This window comes from Peromyscus leucopus, chromosome 1, assembly GCF_004664715.2.
Source record: "Peromyscus leucopus breed LL Stock chromosome 1, UCI_PerLeu_2.1, whole genome shotgun sequence".
Taxonomy (NCBI): domain Eukaryota; kingdom Metazoa; phylum Chordata; class Mammalia; order Rodentia; family Cricetidae; genus Peromyscus; species Peromyscus leucopus.
In genome coordinates, this window is record NC_051063.1 from 8,667,677 (window position 1) to 8,692,916 (window position 25,240).

General features: G+C 41.2%; 1 protein-coding gene across 1 annotated transcript in view; it reads right to left on the minus strand.

Annotated features, from left to right (window-relative positions):
- Positions 1-430: 430 nt before the first annotated feature.
- The window catches only part of LOC114696894 (amyloid-like protein 2), a 74,076-nt gene continuing 49,266 nt past the window's right edge, over positions 431-25,240 (minus strand). Inside the window, 3 exon segments of the mRNA XM_028874849.2 lie at positions 431-624; positions 861-1,042; positions 7,871-7,937. Of these exon segments, the coding sequence (XP_028730682.2) occupies positions 431-624; positions 861-1,042; positions 7,871-7,937 (443 nt within the window).

Below are 25,240 nucleotides of genomic sequence, written 5' to 3' on the forward strand. Positions count from 1 at the left end.
TGTTCTAGATTTTCATCACTGTGGTGCTTGCTTATCGAAGCTCATAGAATTGTGTATTAAAACACGTGAACTTCATTGCATGGAAGTAAAATCAATTGCAATAAGCCTGATTTTAAAAACAAAGAAAACATGGTTAAAAGCCCCCCACCCCCAGAACACCTCATTCTCCAGCTCACTGCGGCCTCATGTGTTCCTACTTAAAAGCTAGGAAGGAGGAAGGAGGACTTGGGGTGCGGGTGCGGCCACGACTCAAAACAAAAGAAAATCGCATATTTCTGCTGCAGTTTCTTTTCTAAATGGAGAAGGCTGGACCTGTGGGCTTCATTCCTATCTTTCTGCTTCAGGAGGAAAGGAGAGGTAACTGACACACCCTGCTGTGTCATCCAGGAAGTCCTTCCTGCTCCTGGCCTGTGGGCCTCAGGTGTCCACTCTAAGTGTGCAGCAGGGGTGGGTGCTCCCTGTCAGCAGCCATCCAGGAGGCACACAAGTTGCGCCAGCCTCTGAGCCTGCCTCTTCCACAGCCCACAGTCTGCACACAGGCAGCTATAAGCCACTCTTGTTTGTTGCCTAAGGATTTCAGCTCACGGCTTGCAAAGCCTGGCAGCTTAGATCCTTTGATTATTCCTGGCACAGAGGCAGGAAGACAACGTGGGGTGCAGTTTATCCAAGGCGGTGGGGCTGTCTACACAGAACCTCGCTATCCGCTGTGTAGCAGGGAAGATTTTGTCTTCAGTCCTTGAAAGCTGCATTTCTCTATAACATGGGGCTGAGGATGTGTAGCGATTTCTGAGTCCATCACAGAGCCCGGCAGCACAAGACTTTAACAAGATTAGAAGATGGTTTTACCTGTCTGGCCTCACCAAACGCTTCGCGTAGCTCTTGTACTCCCTCAAGGGAATTAGTTGCAATTGGCAAGCTGGGAAGTATTTGATTTAGACTAATCTCACTTGCCAAGGTGGAGAGCCTCGTCACTCTGACAGGCTGACTTAGTCCACACTGCCCTTCTTGCTCCAGGAACGTGGGAGAGGCTTCTGGTTTATAGCTTTTGATGGGTAAGAAAACGGGTCATTATCATTTTTTCATGAGACCCATAAAAGGCATGCAGTAAAGTGGACAGAAGAGCCATGACAGGGTGGTGACCCCGGGAGCTCACTCTCAGCAGGGCCACCCGCAGAAAGTAAATCTTCAAGAGCTTGTTGTAGGTGGCATTCATCCTTCCAGGATTCTCTTGAAGTTAGGAAAGGCCAGTGTGTTAGGTCCAGCTGGAAAAACAAATCCATTAGATTTTCAAATGTTTTGTTTGTCACAACGTGGGAAACAGCAGCAATTGGCACACACACACACACATACACACACACCACACACACACACACACACACACACACACACACACACACACACGCTTAACAACACAAAACTTCCTTTAATTAATTGCAAATGAGTGAGGTGAGGTTTTATGAGCCATTCCTATATTAAAGTGGTGGGAAATAAACCTTGGTGAGAAATTAAACTATAGATGTAAGATCCAACATAGTGCTCTTCAAATTTGAGGGTGCAACTATATCCTTTGCAGACTTGTTAGGATGCAGATTCCTATCTAGAAGGGGGAAAGGTACCCCAGCTGGCCTCAGGAAACACTATGAGAAGCCAGATCCTGAATAATAGAAAAATGAAAACTCGGTTGGAAACCTAAGGGTCTGAGTCACATAGATCATTAAGCTGACAGATACTCACAGCCAATTCCTATTTATATTTTTGTTACTACCAAGCATCAAATTTCTCTCCCCTTGGCTTGTGTGGTGATGCACGGATAGCTTCCAAGCTGCAAGGCACAGTACCCAACCCAGTCTTGGCTGGTCCTTGACTTTTCATCTTCCCTGAGATGTCTGTTGTACTTCATGGTTATGAGGTTAGTTTGACAATGACATTACCTGTCTAAATGCATGCACAGTTGAATCATCATTTTTCTTTCCAGAAAACCAGCCTGGCCCTTTCCAGGTTTGCACATTTTTGCCTCAACTGAAATCCTCATTTTTTTTGTTTGTTTGTTTTTCAAGAAAATGCCATAAAAACAGTCCTTTAGAACTCTGACCTGTATATAATTTGAGCGTGTATTACTCATTTAAAGTCACTGATGTGCTCTATTAAAGAAATCACAATGCTAAAGTCACCAATCTGTTGTTTATTTGGTTTAAAAGAGACAGGCTATGAAAACAGATAAGTCTAAAAATTTAAAAAATATTGTATATAATTGTTAATAGGTACTATTTCTAGGCATAATTATATATTTTAAATCTAGAGATGAGGAGGTGTTTCCTGAAATCTGGAGCAACAACTGGGCCCTTTTTAGTGGCTTAAACACACATAATTAGCAGTTTAATTTCCTCTGTGGCTAAGTTAGCCGTAAGATTTCATTTAATAATAAGCACAATTTTATAGCCCCAAGTAAGTGCCTGAGCCAGCTTCAGCTCAGCACTGCCCTCTGCTGGTCCTCAGCTGACTCATGCCACCCTGCTCAGGGCAAAAGCATCTTACTTGCAAATTACAATTGGGCTGCATAAAAATTAATTGCAAGAGAAATGTAGAAATATAATTCACTTAAAACTCTCTAATGAGGCTTTTATTTTTAACTGAACAAAACCAAAAAAAGTCAGAAAGTATGTTCCTAGTTGCCTTTCCTCCAGTCTCTCATGCAGCCATTATCATATTAGCCTCAAAGCAGGTGTCTCCTCCCTGCTCAGCACAATATAGATGATACTCAATATTTCCATTCATGGAATGTCCCCCAAATAACTGCTTTTCAAAACAGCAGTTGTTACCCCTTAAGTAACCTAAGCATGGCTTGTCTTACATTTGGCCAGTCCAACTTGGCTTTACTTCTCAGTCTCTTTATTTGATTATTTTTAACACAGTAATGAAATTTCCTCTATGCCCAGACTGCAGTCACTTTTTGTTAGCACCAATGAGGGCTGACTACAGAAATAAAGATGTGTCCTGAAGACTCCTGCTAACAAGCTGACAAACGTCAAAGCTGCTATGTTCTTCCAGCTTTCTCTTTTCATCAGAAGGGGGAGGATTGGCCATTACTTCAGCCCTTCCATTCTACATTCCAAAAGAGAAATATGCTGTCATCATATTGTAGCAAATAACTGTCTGAAATGGGAGTCAGAAGAATTCACTAGGGCTTAAATATAGCAAACGCTCCCATTGGAAATGCAAGCAGGCTGAAAATCCAAGTGGCTATGCTGTTTGGTGCACTGAGCTCTGTTGGCAGTGTCCTCTCTGTGGCCTGCCAGTTACCTCAGACAAGACTGGCAGGCTCAAAGGCCATGGATAAGGAATTATTGCCATCAAAGCTTTTTAAACCATAATGTATCAAGTTTTGACTTGGGTTAAAACTAGGGTTCAAATGTCAGCTCTCTGTAGCTGAAGATCAAATACATCTCTTCTACTTCCTAATTCTTGTCTACTTAAGGTGATAATATGACTCATGTAGCATTGCATGAGGTTTAAACTGGATACCTTGTGAAAACACTTGGAGCCAGGCACCTTACATAGTGTGGCTCCTGAACTGGATACACAGCCAGATTCAAGGTATGACACAACAGGAGAAAGAGGAAAGGGATTGTTGCTAGGAGCCTGGTTCCTTAGTTGCATCACTATCAAGGGCCCTGGAAAAGACACTTTAATTTGGTTAAACCTCAGTTCTTTCACCTACAAAAGAATATTGGCAATTCCTGCTCACAGCACTATGGGAACTATAGGAGAAAGGGTATCAACATAGAGCTTTGTATAGCAAATGCGCCTAAACAGTGCATGCTAATAGGGGAAGAGAGCTGATATGGCGATGACCCATTTGAAGTGTTGAATTTATCATTTTGGCTGCCCTATGTCCTTGCACACTACATAGCTAATCATGATTGCTCTTTTTTAGTTCACCATAAGTTTAAGGTTGATAGTGGTACTACTATGGGAAAAATAGTTGATCTGAAGTTCTAGAAAATAGCTAGCATCTTGTCTGTGGAGCTTCCATAGGCTTTGTGTGCACTAGTTAAGAAAGAACTTTGACAGCTGGCTTATGGAATTCATGGGCTGCACAAAGATGACCTTGACTAGTATCACTTCATAGAGGGCACCAATGCCACTAAACTAAAGCCATATTCTAAGTGCATCATTTCTGACATTTTTTGTCATCTAGTACCAGTACTATTTGAGGAACAATTAAGAAACCTCCTGAGTGGAAATATATTGCTTTGCCTGGCTCTAACCTACCCAGAAGAAAAACAAGATGTAAAGACAGGTTTCAGAAAAGCTTCAAAAAAGCCCAAGCAGGTTGCTGATCTGTGCTGCCTGGGTTTGAAACAATTAAGAAACAAATATGAGCCAGATGTGATGGGACATGCCTGTAGCTAGAGTTTTCCTGCCTTGCCCGCAGTCAGGACAAATCTCTGTCACCTGCCAGTCCCACAGCCGCTCAGACCCAACCAAGTAAACACAGAGACTTATATTGCTTACAAACTGTGTGGCCATGGCAGGCTTCTTGTTAACTGTTCTCATAGCTTAAATTAATCCATTTCCATAAATCTATACCTTGCCATGGGGCTCGTGGCTTACAGGCATCTTCACTTGCTGCTTGTCGTGGTGGCGGCTGGCAGTGTCTCCCTCCACCTTCCTGTTCTTTCTTTTCTCCTCTCTGTTAGTCCCGCCTATACTTCCTGCCTAGCCACTGGCCAATCAGTGTTTTATTTATTGACCAATCAGAGTAATTTGACATACAGACCATCCCACAGCACATGCCTATATTCTCAGCTGTACTCAAGGCTGAGGAGGACTAAGTCCATAAGTTCAAGGCCAGCTTGGATAACATAGTAAGATCATTGTGCCTTAAAGAAAAGCCAAGAGAAACACACAGAGCATAAAGGGAGATCAAGGGTCAAATAGCTTTGTGATTGTCAAGATGAACTGAATAAGGTGTGATTCCAGAGCATTTTCTGGTCCTCTGGTTCAGAAACAGTCAGATACTCACAGGACAGAGCTGGACCATCCTGGAGCCTACTATACCAGGAATGCTTGCTTCAAAAAAGAGAAGGATGCTTGCTCTGCTTCTAGGCAGATGCAGGGGGAGAGTTGGTGACTTAAGACTTTGTTGGCAGCTTCTAGAACTCTTTCTTTTCAGATAATTTCTCCTCCTTCTGATTGGAACAATGAAGTAAGAGACAGAGTTGTAGACAGTACTACTCCCAAGGCAGAGCCTTGGATGAGCCAAGACTTTCTCCAGAGGCCCGGTGGAGCCTGGGGCCTTCATCCTGGGATTAGTAATTCAACACATAAAACAAAATATGTAGATTTGCAAAGGAAATACTTCATATTTAAATATAGGTATCAACATAATTAAAATTTTAAATATAGCAATGCACGTTTCTTTCGACTTTTTAATATTAGCTTCTGGTTAACATGCAAAGAAATGGGCTTCACTGTGACATTTTCATACATAGGTATCATTCTGCTTTCTTCCTGTTTGCTCTTCCCCTTCAATTGCCTCCTTTGTCACCAAGAATGAGACAAGGGTGCCTACTTTTTTTAATTCTCACTCAACATAGTACTTCAAATCTTAACTAGAGCAGTAAGACATTAGAAAAAATAAAAAGGATAAAAATAGCAAAGGAGAGTCAAATTATCCCTACTTACAGAAGACATGATTTTATACTTGAAAGACCTTAATAACTTCTCCAGAAAATTCTTAGATCTGATGAACATTTTCAGCAAAGTAGAAGAACACAAAATCAACATGCAAAAAATCAGTAGCTCTTCTATATTCTAATCACAAACTTACCAAGAAAGAAGTCAAGAAAAAAAAATCACATTTACAATAGCTTTGAAATATAAAATACCTAGAAATAAATCTAACCAAAGAATGAAATTCCTGTTCAATGAAAACTTTTAAACCTAAAGAAATAAATTGAAAAACACACTAGAAGTGTTCATTAATTCGTATCTGGCTCTGAAAAAAAAGAAATTCAAAATGGGTCAAAGACTTTAAAGTAATATCCCCAAATGCCAGAAGAAAATAAATACGATGTGTAAAAGTAATAATTAATGAAGAGTCATGAACTTGAAAGGGAATGTGGAAGACACAAGAGGAATTGAAGAGGGCAGAGGGAAGGGTGGAGATAATGCAAATACAGTATTAATATATGAAATTCTCAAACATAGAAAATTTAAATTAACAATAAATTGATAGTTCCAGGAAAATGGATGAAACTAAAGATCATTACATTGAGTGAGATAAGATAGACTTAACAAATATTACACACCCTGATGTCAACATATGCAGCAGAATCTAGATTTAAATGGTGTGTGTGTGTGTGTGTGTGTGTGTGTGTGTATGAAGAAAGCAGAAAGAGAATTACGAGAGCTGGAGAGATAGCTCAGAGTTTAAGAGCATTGATTGTTCTTCCAGAGGTCCTGAGTTTAATTCCCGGCAACCACATGGTGACTCACAACCACCGGTAATGAGACCTGGTGCCCTCTTCTGGTGTGCAGGCAAACATGCAGACAGAACACTACATACATAATAAATAAATAAATCTTTAAAAAAAAAAAGAGAATTATGAAAGATGAGGAAGGGGATCATCAAGAGAAGAATATGATCATATGATTTCTGTTCATCTGTTTATCTGCAGTATTTCAATTTATTGATTTGCATATATTAAACCATCTTTGCATCTCTGTGATGAAACAAACATGATGATAGTGTATGAACTTAATCTATTAAATTCAATTTTAAATATTTTATTGAGACCTTTCATATCTATGTTGATTATGGAAATTCATTTATCATTTTTTTTCTGTTGTTGTGTTGTATCATTATCCTTTTTGGTTTTTAGTCTTCCAATATTTGTGTAGTTTCTGTTGCTATGATTTAGCATTTGTTTTATAGGGTGGAGGAATCTAAATGTTCAATACATATGTATTTACAACTATATCTTATTGATGAGTTGTTCCCTTTACTAGTGTGTAGAGACCTTCTTTATCTATAATAACTAATTTTGGCTGAAGTCTGTTTTATCAGATATCAAAATATTCATGTTAACTTGCTTTGTTTTCCATTTACTTGATAAAATGACTTGTATCGTTTGATTCCATCAGTGGTGTCTTTGCCAGTGTGGTATGTTTCTCAGAAGTAACAGATTATTGGATATAGTTTCTCTTATTTATTTATTTATTTATTTATTTATTTATTTATTTATCCTCTCATACAACACATCCTGACTGCAGCTTTCCCTCTTTCTACTCCTCCCAGTGTCCCCACTTTTCTATTCCCCCAGATCCACTGACCTCCCATTTTCCTTCAGAAAAGAGCAGGTCTCCCAGGGATACCAACCAAACATGACATAACAAGATGCAATAAGACTAGACACAAACCCTCATATCAAGATTCGAAAAGTCAACCCAGTAGGAGGGAAAGGATCCCAAGAGCAGGCAAAAGAGTCAGAGACACCCCTGTTCCCACTATTAGGAGTCCCACAAAAACCCATGCTAAACAAACACAAAGTATATGCAGAAGACCTAGTACAGACTCATGCAGGTTCTGTGATTGCCAATTTAGTTTCTCCGAGCCCCTCTGAACTCTGTTTAGTTGGTTCCATGGGCATGTGCTCCTGATGTCCTGAACCCCTCTGGCTCCCCCTCTTAATTCAGTCAGCTGGTCTGAGTCTTTTTATGGTGTGCTGAGCTTATATTTAGGTTATTATTGAAAGAAGTTTGCTGATTCCTGTAATTTTACTGATTGATTTTCTGGTTAGTTATACTGTGGTATGCTCTCTATCCCCAACATAATATTTTTATTGATTATTTGGGAATTTCATACAATGAACCCTGGTCACACTCACTTTCCATTCTTCCCAGGTTCATCCTCCCATCCTTGCTCCCTCTCCCTGCAAAACAAAAAACAAAACAACAACAACAACAAATAAACCACACCAAGTCCAATTCATGTTGCCTGTATACTCATGTTGCCTGTATACTCACTGAAGCATGCTCAAACTTCCAATGGCCAGACCCTTAAGGATAATTGACTCCCCCTCCACAAACCATCAATGGTGAAGAGCTACACTTCAGCATCATTAACACAATTTTTAAGGACTCTCTTCAGTAGCTTTCTGTCTGAACTGTTTCTGTTTTGGGGAGGGGAGTCACAGAAGTCTTCTATGTCTCTCATTTTCAGTTATGAGTCTGCAGTCATTTGACATCCCTGCCAAAGAAGCTTCCTTGCTCATAGCAGTCAGTCACAGCACAGATCATGGGCTTCCACGTGGTTTCTAGAGGCAGCACACACCTTTCTCCTTATTGCTATCAGAGGTTTGATAGTTTGCTGTGCTGGACATGATGGAGTCACTCTTAACTTTCTTTTGTTCATCTATCTGTTCCTCTCAGGAAATTCATTCTTTCCTGTGTTCTTGCAATTGAGACTGTCTTTCTTCCTCCTCTGTGTGATGTATTCCTTTAAGAAATTTCTGTAGTGTTTGCTAGGTGGCCATTAATTACCTCATTTTGTTCATATCTTGAAATGTCACATTTCTCTATCAATTTTAAACGCAAGTTTTGTTGGGTATAACTACCACTGTTGGTAGTTATTTACTTCCAGGGCTTGAAATATATCATTCCATGCTTTCCTGGCTTGCTAATCGATGATCTGATGTTTGTTCAATGATCTTGCCTTTGTAAGTGAGTTTGTATTTTTTTTTATTTTAGCTTTTAATATTGTGTAATCACTTTGTATTTTTAACAAATTGCTTTCAATAATTCAGAGGGAGGTTCATTTCTGGACATGTCTATTAGAGATTTTTAATGCCCCTTTATTTGATTTCCAGTTCTTACTCTGTATTTTGAAGTTTTTCTGCTGTTATTGCATTGAACAGATTCTCTGTGCCTTTAGTTTTTATCTTAGCTCCTTATCTTACTTTGTGGATTCTTGGATTTGGTGCCATGACCTTACCCCAGAGTTTTGGATGTTTTTGTTATGCTAAATTAAGTTTCTCTGGTACTGATGCTTGGCTGTAGTATTGCCTCAGCTTAGCCCTTCACACCTGATGTTCTTTCTCATATTTGAATCTGTTGGCAATACTCTCTGTTAGGCTTCTTATTCAAGTTACTGAGTTTCCATTTATAACAACTCTGCATTTTTTTCATATGTATCATGTTTATTTATTCATTGCCTCTGTCTATATGTGACCCTTTCTTTTATTGTTGGGATTCCTCCCTATGCCCTGGGTTGATTTCTTTATGCAATTTACTTATTTGTTAGTATCTCCTTTGAGATGGTTGATGGTTTCTTGCTAGCAAATCTTTGAAATCTTGTCTGGCCTTACCCATTTCCTTATCTTTGTCTTCAGTAGCTGGAAGTTGTGATCTTTGTAAGGGTCATACCACCTTGCTTTTCCATGATTTTTATGTTTCTCTGTTGTGGTTTGTGCATCTGTTCATTTGGCCATTTCTTCCAGTTTTATTTGTGAATCTCTTTGTTGTGAATAATCTACTCTAGAAGGTTCAATGATTAGTACCTCTTGGGAAGGAGAAAATAAACTAATTATAACAGCCATAGTACCAAATCAAGCAAGGTATGGAAATACAATTACAATAAGTTAAAGCCTGTGATACATCACCAATTACCATAAAACAGAACATGGAAAATTTAATATATAGTGTGAAAAATTCTTCAATATACTGAGGGAATGGAAACAAATGAAGGGAGAGAGGGAGAGGAAAAATAGAAGAGAAGCAAGGTTAAATTAGCAAAAAGGGGGAAAGTGGAGAAAAATATGACCAAGGTGAGAAAAAGGGGGATTAGAAAAATTAAAGACAAAATTTTAAAAGAATAAACAACAATAAGGAAGATGTCCTAATCATGAGAAAATTCATAACCAAAAGTAGATTAGGAGACTTTTAAAAATTACAACATGAAAAATTTAAAAGCCACTGAGTCGCTGTTACTGCTCAGATTCTCCATCAAGTCACTGGGCCATCCATAAACGCTTTGGCTGCCTGGTGCCTTCAGGTAAACACTTTGGCCCTTCTGTAGCTTGCAGATGAGGAATCAGCAAGGACTGTAGAATAGCTTGTTCTGGCCTCTTCAGACATCAGGCACATATATGTCGCATAGACATACATGCAGGCAAAACACCCATTCATATTAAAATAAAAATAAGAAAGAAGTAAAATAAAAAAAAACATTATAAACTAAAAATAAATGCTAAAGGTATAGTAAGAGGAGAAAAAGGGAGCACAAGGATGAAAAAGCATAAAGGCAGGAACAAAGATAAGGAAAGGGAGGGACAAGGAAAGAGAAGACAAAGGAAGACAAGGCACAGGAAGAAGACAGAGACAAAGCACTAGACCTCTTTTTGAGGTGCTACTCGTGTTCTGACACACAGACTGGGGGAGGGGTTGGCAGTCAAGCTAGTGGACTCCTGACTTTGCTGTGACTCATGCTAGCAGTGGACATGCACTAGACCAGTGCCTTGTGTCTACCAGAGCCATCCTCATTTCAGTAGCTTCTCTTCTTGGCTCCCAGATGCTTGTGCTGGCCACAGTTGGCTTTGTCCTGTGTAGTCTGGCAGGCCCCCTCCCCTCCCCGAGACTCCTTACATCATATTCCCTGGAGTGGCTGGGTGCTGTCTCCCAAGTATGTTGAGAGGAGGGGAAGCCCTAGCACTGAGGGCTGTGAAGGCAGAGAACTGCCTCTCTACTTTGACAGCTCACTAAGCATTGGTCACCCCGCTGGACGGATCCATCTGTGAATACTTCTCTATCCGATAGCAGTGAATCGTAGCTGGCTCCAGACACTGGTCTACCTGCTGACCTCCAGCTCAGGGTTATCAAACTCCAGAATTACCTCAGATGACATGGCCCGATATCAGGTTCCCTTTACTATGCACTCTACTGTCCCAGCTGAGCCTTCTGCCTTCAGCTCTTTGAGACTTGTTTATGTGGCCCTTCCCCTGTCTACAGCTGTCTCTTACTTCATTCTTAGGACTGAAGAAGGTTGAATTCAGGCTTGGACCTACTCCCCGCTCTCAGGCCCTATAGGGCAGCTCAGTTTTAAACAATGAGCTCTTCTTTAGATGGCACTTGGCCACAGCCCTGTGAGCTGGGAGAACTCTTCCACTTGCTGACCCAGATGACCTGCTGTCTCCCCAATAGATTTGAGGCATGTGGGACCTGTGGGCTTGTTCTGAGGGAAAGACTGCCACTTTCTTTTCACTAGGGCAACCTGGCTTCCTTTTGATGAGGTTTCTGTTTACTGTCTGCCCCCAGGGAGCTACCTTTAATCTTGTCCCTGCTCTGCCTGGTGTTTCTCTTCACTTGTCAACTGCCCAAACCCTTCTTTTGTGGATCCCGAAAGTAAGCACTTCCTCCCTTTACAACAGAATACTTTCTCTTATCCAGACACTGCACCATCTTCTCTAAAAGTGCTTCAAACAAACAAACAGAAAACAAACAAACAAATGCAGTAACAACCACAACTAGCAACCCGCCACGTATTTACCATAATTTCAAGACAGCAATGATGTTTTACCATAACTGCAACCCCCCAAATGTGATCCGAGAATACCTCTCTGTTCAGTTGGAGAACAGGCAAGTTCTGGGTCCCTGCCCATGCTCAAAACACAAATACTAAACTTTGGCTAGAGGTTAGTGAAAATAAACATGTAATTTGTTCCCAATTCAAACTTGTGAATATCTAATATGTTAGTCTATTCAGTCTGCCACAAGAAAAATACCAAAGATTAGATGGTTTATGAACAGCAGGAATTACCTCCTCACACTCAGAGACTAACTAGAACAGGACAGTGATGAGTGAATTGTGGAGTGGGGACCACTTCCTGGTGGCTCACAGATAGCAGTGACCTTCGGTTTTCACCTGGCGAAATCGGTGAGTGATCTCTCTGAAGTCTATAAGGACTCCACACTCATGATTTGGTACCACCCAGAGACCCCAGCTACTAATACTATCAAACTAGGGGTTAAGGTTTCAACATACATATTTGTTGAACATCTAGGTTTAAGAACATCTAAGAAACCCTTAAGACCAGGAATCTTCACATTAGAATATGAAAGAGAATTACCCACAAATCTTGTTAAAACACAGACTTCTGGGACTCATCTCCAGTGTCTGAATTAGGAGGTCTAGGTGGGGCCAGAAAAAAAAAAAAAGTACATTTTGTACAAGTTACCAGTGCTGATGCTGCTGTTAGGTCAACTTTGAGCAAATTATTCTGGAAGAAAGTTTTTCCCTAAAACTAGGGAATCCTGGCATCAGGTATCATTCAGCAGCTAGGGGTGCTCCTTTCTAGAATGCCAGACTTGCTTAACCTCCCTCAAACCATCCCCACACAATTAGTTAGCATAATCACACACCAAGCTAACTTTGGATTCAGTATTCCATACTGTTCTCTTCCATATTCTTGTCTATGTTCTTCTTATATGCTTGGAGATCTAGGAGAATTTGTCTTTTGAACAATTCCTTTCCCAATCTCAAGTAATTCAAACTGAGTTATTTCAACTATTTTCAGCCTATTGTAAACTTCGACATAAAGCTTGAAGTGAGATGTAGGAGGATAAGTTGACGATTCTAGTGCAGAATCCAGTCATTTTCATCAGGTGAGAGAGGTGCCCTCTAATGTTTAGCTATATGATGTCCTGTCACATCAGCATCACCCACTGAGCACCCCTATCCTTTCCTATCCCAAACATGTTTGAGGAACAAGGAAATTACCTCACTGTTATTGATAAGGTGACACCCTGTTGACAACCCCTTCCAAATGAAGAAGCAAAGGTTAGCTTTCCTCCCCAGGGGCTGCTAAGAAAGACTCATACAAGATTCATGACAGCATTGCCCTTTTTTCTCCTCCATTTTTCCTCCTTTGGGCTTCTGGTAACGCCCTCCTGAGTACAATCGTGAAATGTGCTCATTTGCTTTGACTTGCTTATAAGAATGCCATGGGGCTGGGGATTCAGCTCAGTGGTAGAGCGCTTGCCTAGCAAACACAAGACCCTGGGTTCGGTCCTCAGCTCTGGGGAAAAACAGACTTAATTAAAAAAAAATAAGAATGCCATGGAAAATGAGATCAGCATCAGAGCTGTATTGAGGTCCAGGCTGATCACAATTTCACCCTCCTTTGTCACCTTGGACTGTTGATCCATTACAGGAAGGAATGAAATTAGTTTATGCCATCTGATCTTTGGGAAGCTGTTGAAGTAGCAACTCAGGATCTTTTTGGTCACAGAAGGCTGAAAATTGATAGATGATTTCCTCAAGTACCTTTCCAGGCCTTGCAGTAAGACACAGAGCTTTAGAATCACCAAGGGTAATTCCTTTCTTCTTTATTACATTTTGCAGTTCGTTTGTTTGTGCCAGTTTTCAGAGGTTTGCTTTGTGTTCTACAAACTTTTATAACATGGTGGAAAACTCAGTTATCCTCAGCCACTTCTTGTCCCCAATGCACAAACGTCAAAATGTTACAAGATATGTGAGCCCTACCTTTTTACATGTCTTTCCACATGTTCGCATTTTTTTTATTTTAATACCTTAGTTTAGATCTTTGCTGTCTCTCTCTATATATTTTCTTAATAGACAATGACTGATCTTCTTTCCATAAAATTCTTTTTAACTCAGTGTGTCCACTAAACAACAGCAAAATAGAAAAAAAAAGTGTGAGTAAGCAAACAAACAAATAAAACCCCCAAAGAAAATTCACAAATCAAAACATGAACGGAACTAGAATTAAAACAAAACAAAACAAAAAAACCATATGTTTATAAAGTGAGGACATGAATGCTCCAAGGTATGGTTGAGAGGAGAACAGCCAAAGGTACCTGAAAGAGTCTAGAAAAGGGAGAAAAAGTAGTAGACTGAACATGGCCAGCAGACTGAGTAGGGCCATGGCAGGCAGAGTGGGGTCAGTGAGAAAGGAAGTGAAAAGAGAGAGGTCAAAAAGGAGACAGGGTCAAGGGAGAAGATGACAGAGAGACAGGGGAGGGTGTAGGAGAGAGAGAGAGAGAGAGAGAGAGAGAGAGAGAGAGAGAGAGAGAGAGAGAGAAGAGAGCGAGCGAGCAAAAGGCAGAGGACCACAGAAGACAGAACAAAAAGAGAAGGGACCAAGAAAGTGCAAGGCCAGTAGAGTGGAGTTACACCAGAGTGAGCAGCTGAGGGAAGGGAAGCCCTTGAGCTGGAGAAGTCTAAGTTAAGGGGTATGGTGAGAAGAGCTGAGAAGAGTGAGTGACAGGTATGGAATGAGCTAGGAGCAGCCCCCATTTCCCTCCAGTATGCTGTGGTATGCTAATAGGCACTACAGATAGCCATTTGTTTCTTTTGGATCTGACACTAGCAAGGACTCAAAATCAGTCACATGACCAGTCACATGACCACATTGTAAGTTTCCCTTGTCCCCCTTGTGGCTATTGGGTAAGAAGAAAACTTGCCCTCAACATCCAATCCGTGGCTTCTCACCAGCATTCCATCAATTGTCTTCCCATTCACAAAGATAGACTAGTGCCCAGATACTTATTTTTACAAGTCTTTAGTACAAAAACAACAAATAAAACAAAGTACTAGGAGCTATTCTACTGGATTCCCTGGCCTAGTGACTCTCCAATGCTTGCAAACCAAGCTAGATAAATTATGTACTTTGGCCCAATCAGCTGAACCTATTCATTCCATTTTTAAAGATTTACTCATTTAGAAGTCTCTCTTAAGACAGGAATTCTTGTTGCCACAGCTCTGTGCCATTACTGGGTTCTGTTTAATTTGATGGGACTGACGGATGGTGGGGAGATAGGCACTGGCTGAGGACCAGTGAAAATACACAATAAATTTCAGTTGCTCCACAATTTCACTCTAGATTCATTCGAGGACTTGGGCTTTGGCATTTGATCTATGGAACATGACATTTAATGAACACAAGAAAAATCTAGGTCAGTGAGCTAGAATAGAGGTTGAACATGGCCTCTTTCTGCCTGCCAATTTAGGAGTGGCAGCGGCTGCCGTCTGCCCAATGTGCTGTAGCCATACGTGTCTCAGCTAGTCTGACTGCAGATGGTGTGCCCGGTTTGGCTGTTGAGGTCAGCTCAGGGTAAAGAGATCTCATGACACAAGTTCATACTCAGAATCTAACTACTGCACAGCACTGGCTCCCACAGACTCAGATGGAAATTGGTTAAACAGGTGCATGTCAAAGTTGGTATTAAGCAGCTTAGCCCTTTGTTTAATGAGCGGGTGACCTCATTTTATATTGCCTCATTAATCCTTTCAGATTTTAACATGGTTCTACTTTGAATGTGATGAAGGCGAAGGTCGCTATGAACACGATAAACACAAACCCCATCCCATAAGGGCTGGAAGAAGGAAGCCTCAGAGATGCCAAGGGCCTACAGCCAGGCCAACTCTTCATTAAACTTCATCTTGCCATCTCCTTGCCACTGCTGCCATAAACACCCTGTTTAGCAGCAAGCTGGGAGGGGAATTCTCAGTGGGGCCCGGCCTGCATCCAAGGGAATGGCCTTGGGCTATTTGGTCCTGAGTCCTTTCCTTCCCTTCTGGCTCTGTTTCACTTAGAAATGCACAGAACTGCTTTTATTCCCAGTAGTGACCCCACAAGCTACAGCTGCAGACTTTTGTCCTGTTCCTCTTAGGCCCCCTAACCTGCTTAAGTCCCCTTTCCTCGGGGTCCCTGTTGCACCCTCAGTTTGAAGAATCTTTGGATCCTCTCTCAAGAACTCAGGCACAAAGTAACCAATCAAGGGCTTCGCAAAGGTGTTCAGCACTCTGTGACTCGGGTGAGAGGGAGAAAAGAATGGCCAAAAGCAAACACGAGCTTATGGGCTGCCTGTCATGCCAGCCTTCTGCTATGCCACAGCCCCGCTGTGGACCCTAGCCCTTCGGACATCCACTCGACACGGCTCAGCTCCAGGCTGCTTGGGTCTTTGCGGCACTCTCTCCAGGTGCAAGCTGGGAGGTGCCATTAAGTCATTTTCCTATTGCCTTTCAGAGCAGCTTTGAATTATAAATAACCAAGCGCTCTAGAGCAGCCCTAGTGCTTGCTGGAAGGTTGTTTGCATCCCAGCCTCTGTCCCGATTCCCCTATGGTGACTTTCCCTTTTAGAAAGCCCACAGGTTGCCAGGTGCCCCTCTCCTGCTGCCAGTGCCCAGGCATTAGCACTTAGTGTAAGGGAAACCCATGGCCTCCCCTCTCCTTTTCTAACAGAAACGGCATAGATAAAGAATGACAGGCTAATCTATTGCATATACTTATTGTGCGGGTGCCGTTTTACATCACTGGTCTTTGAAAATGTAACTGTATCACTTTGGGCAAACGACTAGAATAGCATGTAGCTGTGGTGGAAACAAGATGAGGACTGAGTGACAGTAGCTGTGAGAGAGACAGGAAGACCATCTCTGTGTGAACTGCCCATTTGCTCATTGGTTAACTATCAGCTGGGCACAGCTGGTCTCATGCACGGTGTATTATTTACAGTCACCACAAGTCAGAGTTTCATCTTTATCCAATGAAGAAAAAAATGGAGGGTTAGGGCAATTAAATTATTTGACCAAAGGCCCATGGCAGGCAAGTAGGACTTCTGTCTTAGTCCACTGTCAAAGCCTCATTTCATGCTTCTCACATGACAAAGAATTTCACATGACAAAGAAAGTCAGGAGGGTTTAAACTTTAAATTCTTAAAAAAAATTTTTTAAAGGAGCCTCACATCTTAAATTTCATGGGAAAGCTGTGGAGCCAATAATCTTCTAAATGTGAAGTAGCAAGGCTGACTTCTCTAGCAGATGAAGGGCTTTTCCACCGACATGACATTCTAAAAATAGAACATTTACTGTTCTCTCAGCTACATCATAAGGATATTTACTTCCCATCTCGCTTCTTGTAAGTCTAGAGGTGTTGTTGGTAATATAAAGAAGGCAACACTCCTGGGGTTCACATGAGCTTAAAGCTCCATTTCTTTCTTCCTCACAATACGGTTTTCACTGTAGAAAGAACTGAGTTCATTTCCTTGGCTTCATGGATTTGGAAATCTGGGAAGCGGGTCATTGGTAAAACAGAAAAGAAAGAAAAAACATTTGAACATTTTTAGGATCTCTGTGACCTTGAAAATATCATCTTCCACATTTTAACCAGATACAAGTACATGAGTACAAGAACAGAGCAGTAACTGAGGTACTAGCTAAGACTTCTTAATCATGCACAGTCCATGGACTGTTGTGCAATATTACATCACCTTAGTGTAAGATAGACTTATGGATCTCTAAGTCTTGATAAGATGGTCAGTTCCCAGAGAAGTTAGGAACCATAGACCCTCTTATGTTTGAAGAAGAAAAACTGACATGAAAACATTTCCCCAAGCTTGCCTTAACAATAAGCATATTGATCACGTGATTGCTCATTTGATTTTGTTATGAAAGACATCTAAAAGTATTATATGGAAAGGAAATAACCAGAACATATCAAACATGTTTGTCAATTAATGTTTGTTGTGTGCAGGCTTTCTTTTAAGTGGCATATATTTGTTTCCATGGGGTCCTGACAAAAAAGTCATGAACTGTTGCATCATTATCCCTACTGTTCCAGAATATACAGTTATGCAAGGCTTAAAAGGGGGGGGGAGTAGATTCTGAGAAGTACAATTTCATCATACTTTGGACACCAGGGTGCCTTAGACACACTTCCATAGTATACACTAGTCACACTATGTGGCCTCCTGATTCGATCAGCAGACAGGGCAAATATCTTGGATGGGCTGCTGCTAGTGTAACTTACAACACTATTTTATAGCAAGCATTCTTTTACACATAGGAATATAATCTAAATTAATAGGAGTATAGTACAGTATATAGGCACATGACATAGTCAGTTCTCATCATTTTTGAGTGACTGCATGCCATGTACTTTGAGTATAACTGGCAATGCTCCAGGTGTGTATACACCAATCTCACCACAAACACATGAGTAATGGTTGTCTATGACATATGATGGCTTAAGACATAATTAGGTAATGGGAATTTTCGCCTTCATTATATTCTCATGGGACCACTGCTGTGTATATGTATGTTCCATTGTTGACCTAAATGCCATTATGTGGCTCTTGACTATGTATTACATGCAACTGAATTCTGCATAATTAGGTCCATTACTTAAGTGAGAGGGGTTCAGGAACAAGATCAAACCAGGGCTAATCTCCAGATATTTGGCCTTCAGGTGTCTACAGATCAGAATATGAATTTAGGGCCATGTATCATGTGGAGAAGGTTGATCTGCTGAACTGAAGGTAGTGAATTACCTTTTTTTTTTTCTTCCTTGTGTGGCACCAATAAGAGTGCTACTATCTCAGACATCATTGACCTATCCCTTGGGGCCCCAGGCTCTATGAATAGCTGCCAACTTCTTCCCAAGTAGTTGTTTGCTTGCTTGCTCTACTGGGTAGAGTCTTTCTGATCCTACTATGATCTTAGGATGACTGAACCATCCCTGGAATCCAGAGTTTCCCAGTACCTCTTCTTTTCAATAGATCATGATAAGAACCTAGATCTTTGATTTCATGAAACCTGACTGAGAAGACAATGTCTGAGTTGGCAGACATGGGCAATGGAGCCCTATCTGTGTGTGGCCTACTCTCTCCTTAGAAGAGCCAACAGTCCCTCATGCCCTTTCCTTGGTATATAATTACACATGATATGAACATGGACACATCTCAGAGGCAGGTGGTTTACTTGAGGTCTAGGGTTATCTGACCCTACCAGTGTCTTTTCTCTCTGAAGTCACCTGTGTCTAACTCCATGTTATACTACAATAGTATTAAGAAGAGAGCTCAATTTAACCCCACCCACAATCACAAAAGAAACTTTTAACATCAGTTTATGCATTTTAGATTTTGATAACAGTCTCCTTAAAATCCCTTTTTGAAGTGTTTGTGTGCTAATTCCCCAAGGCATGAGAGAATTACCCATGACACACTCACATCCAAGAGTAAGTACTACACTGAGAACCTTCAAAGAACTGGCAAGGTGTCTTCTAATCAGGGCTGTGCTATGGTCATCAATAGGTAGAAAAACCCTGAGAAATGCAGTCACATAGGATTTCCAGCATCATTTTGCCATGGTATCTGTCCTCTTTTTCTCCTGGTTTTGTCCCCCCACACTCATGGCATTATACTCATGAGATGCTTTCTTCCAATTTCTTTTCCCACAAGTTCGTGTTATGTCTTGTTACACATAATAATGTTTGATGCAACTTGTCTTGGGTGCTCTCTTACTCAAGCCAATTAATAGTAACACCCAGAACTGCCTGGGTAAAATCCTGGATGTAGAGCTGTAATTTGATAACCAGCAAATGACAAAGGGAGAGATAACTTCATGAAATGTGAGAATGTTCTATTTGTTTTCCCTGCTACTGATTACCTGGTCAGGAAAGCTGTACATGAATCTTTCATTTGAAGACATTTTAAATAGCTGTGTTTTATGCCTCTGGTATTAACAAGATCTACAACAAGATGAAATGTATAGCTCCTGGTTCATAATTATGAGGAGTTTTAATTTCAAGTTGACAACACCATGGCATTTGATGAAGCATGAGGTCTATCTAATAGTGGGGCCCTGTGTGATTGGACAAGTCACATGCTGGTGAAGCTGGCCCTATGTCTGCACCTCAGGCACACAGATTGCTCTCAGGCTTGGAATCATATGCAGGGGTGTTCTTGTCTTTAGAAAATGTACCCTGCATGATGGTGCACATTTCTGATGATGGCTTATCTTGCCAGACACAAGAGGGAGAAGAGGAACGTCATTATAGCTGCATTCAGGGATATTTCAATCGGTGCTGATTGCTACTTCTCCTTAAAGCACAGCAATTTGCTGCGCAGATTCTGTAGTGGCAAGAACAGCACCCACTGCTATTTCCTACCTCTGTCTACCTCCCTCTCCTCCCTGCAACAGTGCTTTTATTCCTTTCCTTCTGTTTTGGATTGGCACATAACGCTCGGGGCAAAAGATTGCCTCCCTTACATTTTTACATCCCTGCTTTTATTCTGAAATGAATCTCCTGGCTTCATTTTCTTTTATTGGTCTTCTGTACAATGACAGCAGCAGCGTACTGCCCAATTAATTGGTAGAATTTATGAACTCCAAGAACTGACCTCTTTTCTTTGAGCTGTGAGGTATGCGTGCATTGATGTGTGTGTGTGTGTGTCTTTATGTACAACTCCATCCAAACAGATTTTGTAAGCTACAAATGAACTAGAACAAAGTCATTTGCTACATAAACACATGGCTTTGCAATTTGCTGAAATTTCCAAAAGTGCAGTGTGCATAAAACAGAAAAAAAAGAAAGAAAATGGAAACAAAAGAGACCTTGCAGACCAAATATTTTCCTCTTCAGATTGAAATAATGGATTCAGATTTCCAGTTTCAAAACAAGTTAAGTAAAAGTGCTTTACATCCTAAAATTCTGTCCATGAATGGGGTTCCAGGTCCTCTCAGAATTGACAACATTTTAACAGCAGCTGGCACCAGACGCCTTGCACTGCACTGCCTTTGATGCAGCAACCCTGCCTCTGGATATCTAAAAAAGAAATTACCCAATTAAGATGTAATGGGTCTCCAGCCTTCCCAGGCTGGGAATGAGAGGAGACATATTTACAGTCACAGCACACAATAATTTTATCCAGTTACATCAAATCAGCATGGCTATGTTAGCCCTATCCTGATGAAGAGAGCTGCATATGCGCATGAAGACAAGGAACAGGAATAAGGGCCAGATAGAACCTAGGGCTGGGGAGATTTAGGGAGATGTTCATTAGACACAGGTTTAGGGTAAAGAGGTCTGGGGTGGAGTGGTGATGTAGAGAGTCTACCCAAGCTCATAATCACCTGCCCCCAAGACAGGTGATTCTGCTACAAAAGTAATGTAGTTCTAAGGGGGAGCATCTTCTAGGCCACAGAACAGATATTTTCAAGCAAAATTAATGCATACTAAATTTAAGAGATTAAAATGTTTGGGATGATTCTCAGGTACTTGCTTCTACTCACTTTTAATTTTAATGCACTTTCCTGGAGAAATCCATTTCTTTTTCAAAACATGAGTACTCTTCATGTATATAAATGCTAAAGGACTCTGGTGCTACTGAGGCTGGGCTTTCTATTGCTCCAAAGAGCAGGCATGATGTGGGCATGTGGGCAGGTGTGTAGGCAGAGTTTTTCATCAGGACCACCTGTGGTGGTATTGTGTTCCCCAAAATATTGTGCACCCTAATAAACTTATCTGGGGTCAGAGAACAGGACAGCCACAATATTAAACATAGAGGATAGGCAGTGGTAGCACACACCTTTAATCCCAGCATTCCAGAGGCAGAAATCCCTCTGGATCTCTTTAAGTTCAAGGCCACATTGGAAACAGCCAGGTATGGTGACACACGCCTTTAATCCCAAGAAGTGAGCCTTTAATCCAGGGAGTGATGCCAAAAACAGAAAGATATATAAGGCGTGGAGACCAGAAACTAGAAGCATTTGGCTGGTTAAGCGTTTAGCTGGTTAAGCTTCAGGCTTTCGAGAAGCAGTTCAGCTGAGAGCCATTGGGATGAAGACACAGAAGCTTCCAGTCTGAGGAAACAGGATCAGCTGAGGAACTAGCAAGGTGAGGTTGGCTGTGGCTTGTTCTGCTTCTCTTACCTTCCAGCATTCACCCCAATAACTGGCCTTGGGTTTGATTCATTAATAAGACTATTTAAGATTCGTGCAACAACCACCGGTCAGCTCTGTCCTGCATCTGCTCCCAAATAACCATATAGAGACTCTTATTAATCGTGAAAGCTCAGCCAATAGCTTAGACTTATTTTTAGCTAGCTGTTATAACTTAAATTAACCCATTTCTATTAATCTATGTGCTGCCCCAAGGCTTGTTTACTTCATCTATATACTTTCCATGCTGCTTCTTCTGTGTCTGGCTAGCAGCTCCTCAGACTCTGCCCTTCTTCTTCCCAGCATTCTATCTGCCCTGAAAATCCTGCCTAACTACTGGCCTTTTAGCTAATTTTTGTTGTTGTTTTGTTTTTCATTAAACCAATCACAATGACATGTATTCACACAGTATAAAGGAATATTCCATACAGGTGGGCTGAAGATTTCAGGTCCTCTTCTCTCCTTACTTTTCTTATTCACCTGCCTTAAGAGGATTGCAGAACTGGTAACTAGAAGGAACTTGAAGTCTCCTGTACACAGGAGATTTTCAGTCTTTTACATTTGGTAAGAACAAGAGCAAACATTACTGAGAATGCAAAGCATCCTCTAATCTATGTCCTATGCCCCCTACCTTGTTCAGGAAACAGAGAAGGTCCCCCTCTGCCAAGATGGACAGAAGCAAAAAGCCTCTGAAATGTAGAGGGAGAAAAGAAGTTTGCTCTGGGGACTGAGCCTCGCTGGAGCAGGAATGTGTCTGCTGCAGGTAGATGTCAGGGAGAGACGGGTTCAGCCTAGCAGACGCTGCCTCACCAGCACAGCCCACAGTGGCAGGGAGTTGGGGAGGGTGTTGACTCCTGTCTGACTGCCTTGCAAGCCTACATTTTAAAATTAAAATTTTCTGAATCTTCTCTGTCCAATGAGAAGCCGCATTAGTCACATGTGACTGTCAGTGGAAGGTATACACCAGGTTACAGAGGTTTACTTTGAAAGAGAGAGAGATAACGTGGTTGACATCAATTACAAGTTGACATCTTAATATTTCCAGTAAATTGGGTAAATAAGATGAGTTTATAAAATTAATTACACCTTTAAAAATGTTCTAATGAGGTTATAAGGGAAAAAAAAAACTTGAATGCACACATAGCTTGCGTTATTTCTCTTGAACAGTATTTCCCTCTAAATATTTCAGTCTCTAAAGTATGTGAACAAGGAAAAACTAGGAAGAGGTGTTCTCTCTATGTGTATAATTATTTGATCTTGCTGTAGCAATTGCCCCCACACCTCTCATTCAATTACACCAACCCGGAAAGAAATGACACGTTCTAGAAAGGACTATCTACAGTTGTCAGTTCCTCTGTGTCCTGTAATCCTGCAAAGGAAATATATTTACAAGGCACTGACACCAGGCAGCTAGCTCTCTCATCTTTCTTAAAATATGGGGGAGGAACTGGTTCTGTGACTGAGTACAAAATGAGAGCTCCTCTCCTTCACCACCTTCCAAGCAGGTAGTATCGTGTGCCAGGCTATTTATGGAGGGAGGACAGAGCAGAAACAGGAGAAAGGAGAAAAAGAGAAAGAAAAAAAGACCTCTGTCTCTAAAGTCCTTGATTTCTTTGGGAACACAAAGAGCAGAACAAAGCATTCCATGTCAGTGTGTGTTCATTTTCTAAACCCTCTCAAAGCTCTTACTAAAGATAAAACTTGATGCTATTAGTAAATATCCTCTTGAATGTGTTCATTTTCATCATGTATAAAGCCAGGGAAAGGTGTGTCCTCAGCTTCCAAAGCTTCCTCAGCATTCTTTCAATGCTTCTGTGACTTTAGATTTATTTCCATTTAGGAATGGGGAAACTGACCTTCTTCTCGTGCTATCACAGAACACAAAGTTATGGCCCAGCAGGGACTGGGCTCCATTCCCAAGACTATGGCCAGGCAAGATGTGACCTCTGCTCACTCCAGCTTAGCACTTGGTTGTTCTCTCTCAAAGCTACTTAGAGGCATTTGTCCCCCAAATTCTTGAAGAGGCATCAGAACACTTTTGGGAGCGAGCACTGACATGACTATGGCACTGTCACGTGAAATCAGCTGGGTTTACTCCTGGAAATGGATGCAATGTGGATTAGGGCCACCATGTCATGTTGTGAACCAACTGAGGTCCTACAGCAGGTCACTGGGCTGTTTCCACAAGAGCTGATGTTCCAGATCTGAGATAGGCTGAGAATCATCATTTCTTACTAGTTTTTTGATGGTTTCTGTTGCTACTGGTTCAGGTGCCACAGTGTGGCGTCAGAGTTCACTACAGGTCAGAGTCATAAAAACAGAGGGCATATAAATGCAGGAGTAAGAGCAGTTCTATAGAAGCTGCATGTTTAGAAGTTGAGCATTTAATCAAAGGGATCAATGAGTCTGTGGGATATAGAGAATTTAAAAAACAGAGGAAGTTAAAGACTGTGGGGAGGAAAGGGAGGAGAGAGGAGAGAGAGAGAGAGAGAGAGAGAGAGAGAGAGAGAGAGAGAGAGAGAAAGAGAGAGAGAGAGAGAGAGAGAGAGTTAAAACAAAGAACCTTTAACAGCCGGTTTTCCAGAGAAGAGTGACAGAGTGAATCGATACCAGTCTCCTGTTGTATACATATTAAGAATCATCAAACAATAAAAAGGTCATTAGTTAGCTATTTAAATGTTTGCAGTGTTTCCACGATAAAGGGCAATGATTGTTGATCATCATGGTTGAAGTCATTTAAAAATGTCTAAATACACAATTACCCAAATTGGCAATGTGGGCGGAATCTTGTGCCTACCCATGCTGTGACCAAGCAGTAGGACTTCACAACAGCCTTTATAAAATTCTGAGAGAGAGCCAGGATGTTCAGGGGAAGCAATTAACTAGAGAGACTTTTCCCATGACATAAATTCTAATAAAGTGGATCACCTGCTGCCCCCAACCCAGCAGAGGAAGGGAGTTTCTCATTCTACTGAAATGTCCTCGGCGATCTCCATTTCTTCTGTATACTCTCATTATCTTTATGTGATCCCAAGTTTAAAAAAAAAGTCACAGGATTATGAGTGTTATGTGGCAATGGTCAAAATTTAAATTACCCCAAACACATTATCAAAAACTTTTGCTTAAGAAAAAATCACTCCCTTGTTTCAAATGCAGGACAAATGAACATTTCAAACAAATGGGTTTTTGAGGCATTAAGTTGTTCAGTATGAGACAGTGAAACCGTTTGGTAATTACAAAGCAGCTTGCCACTGGGGAGAGTGATTTCCCACAAAGAAGAGAGCAAGAGTCAGTTAGAGAGGCAAGACTCTGCAATGGCTGGCTGTGGGCAGGGAAGCAAGGTGGTACCTTCATACTCACTGCCCACATGTGCTCTTGCACAGCCTCAGCAGGATTTTGGAATGAGGCTCTTTCTGCCCTGCTCAGTTAAAAGTTGGAAGGAGTGCAGCAGTAGAAAGCTATGGCTAGCACTTTTTTTTATATGAGCAAAATTTATAGAGT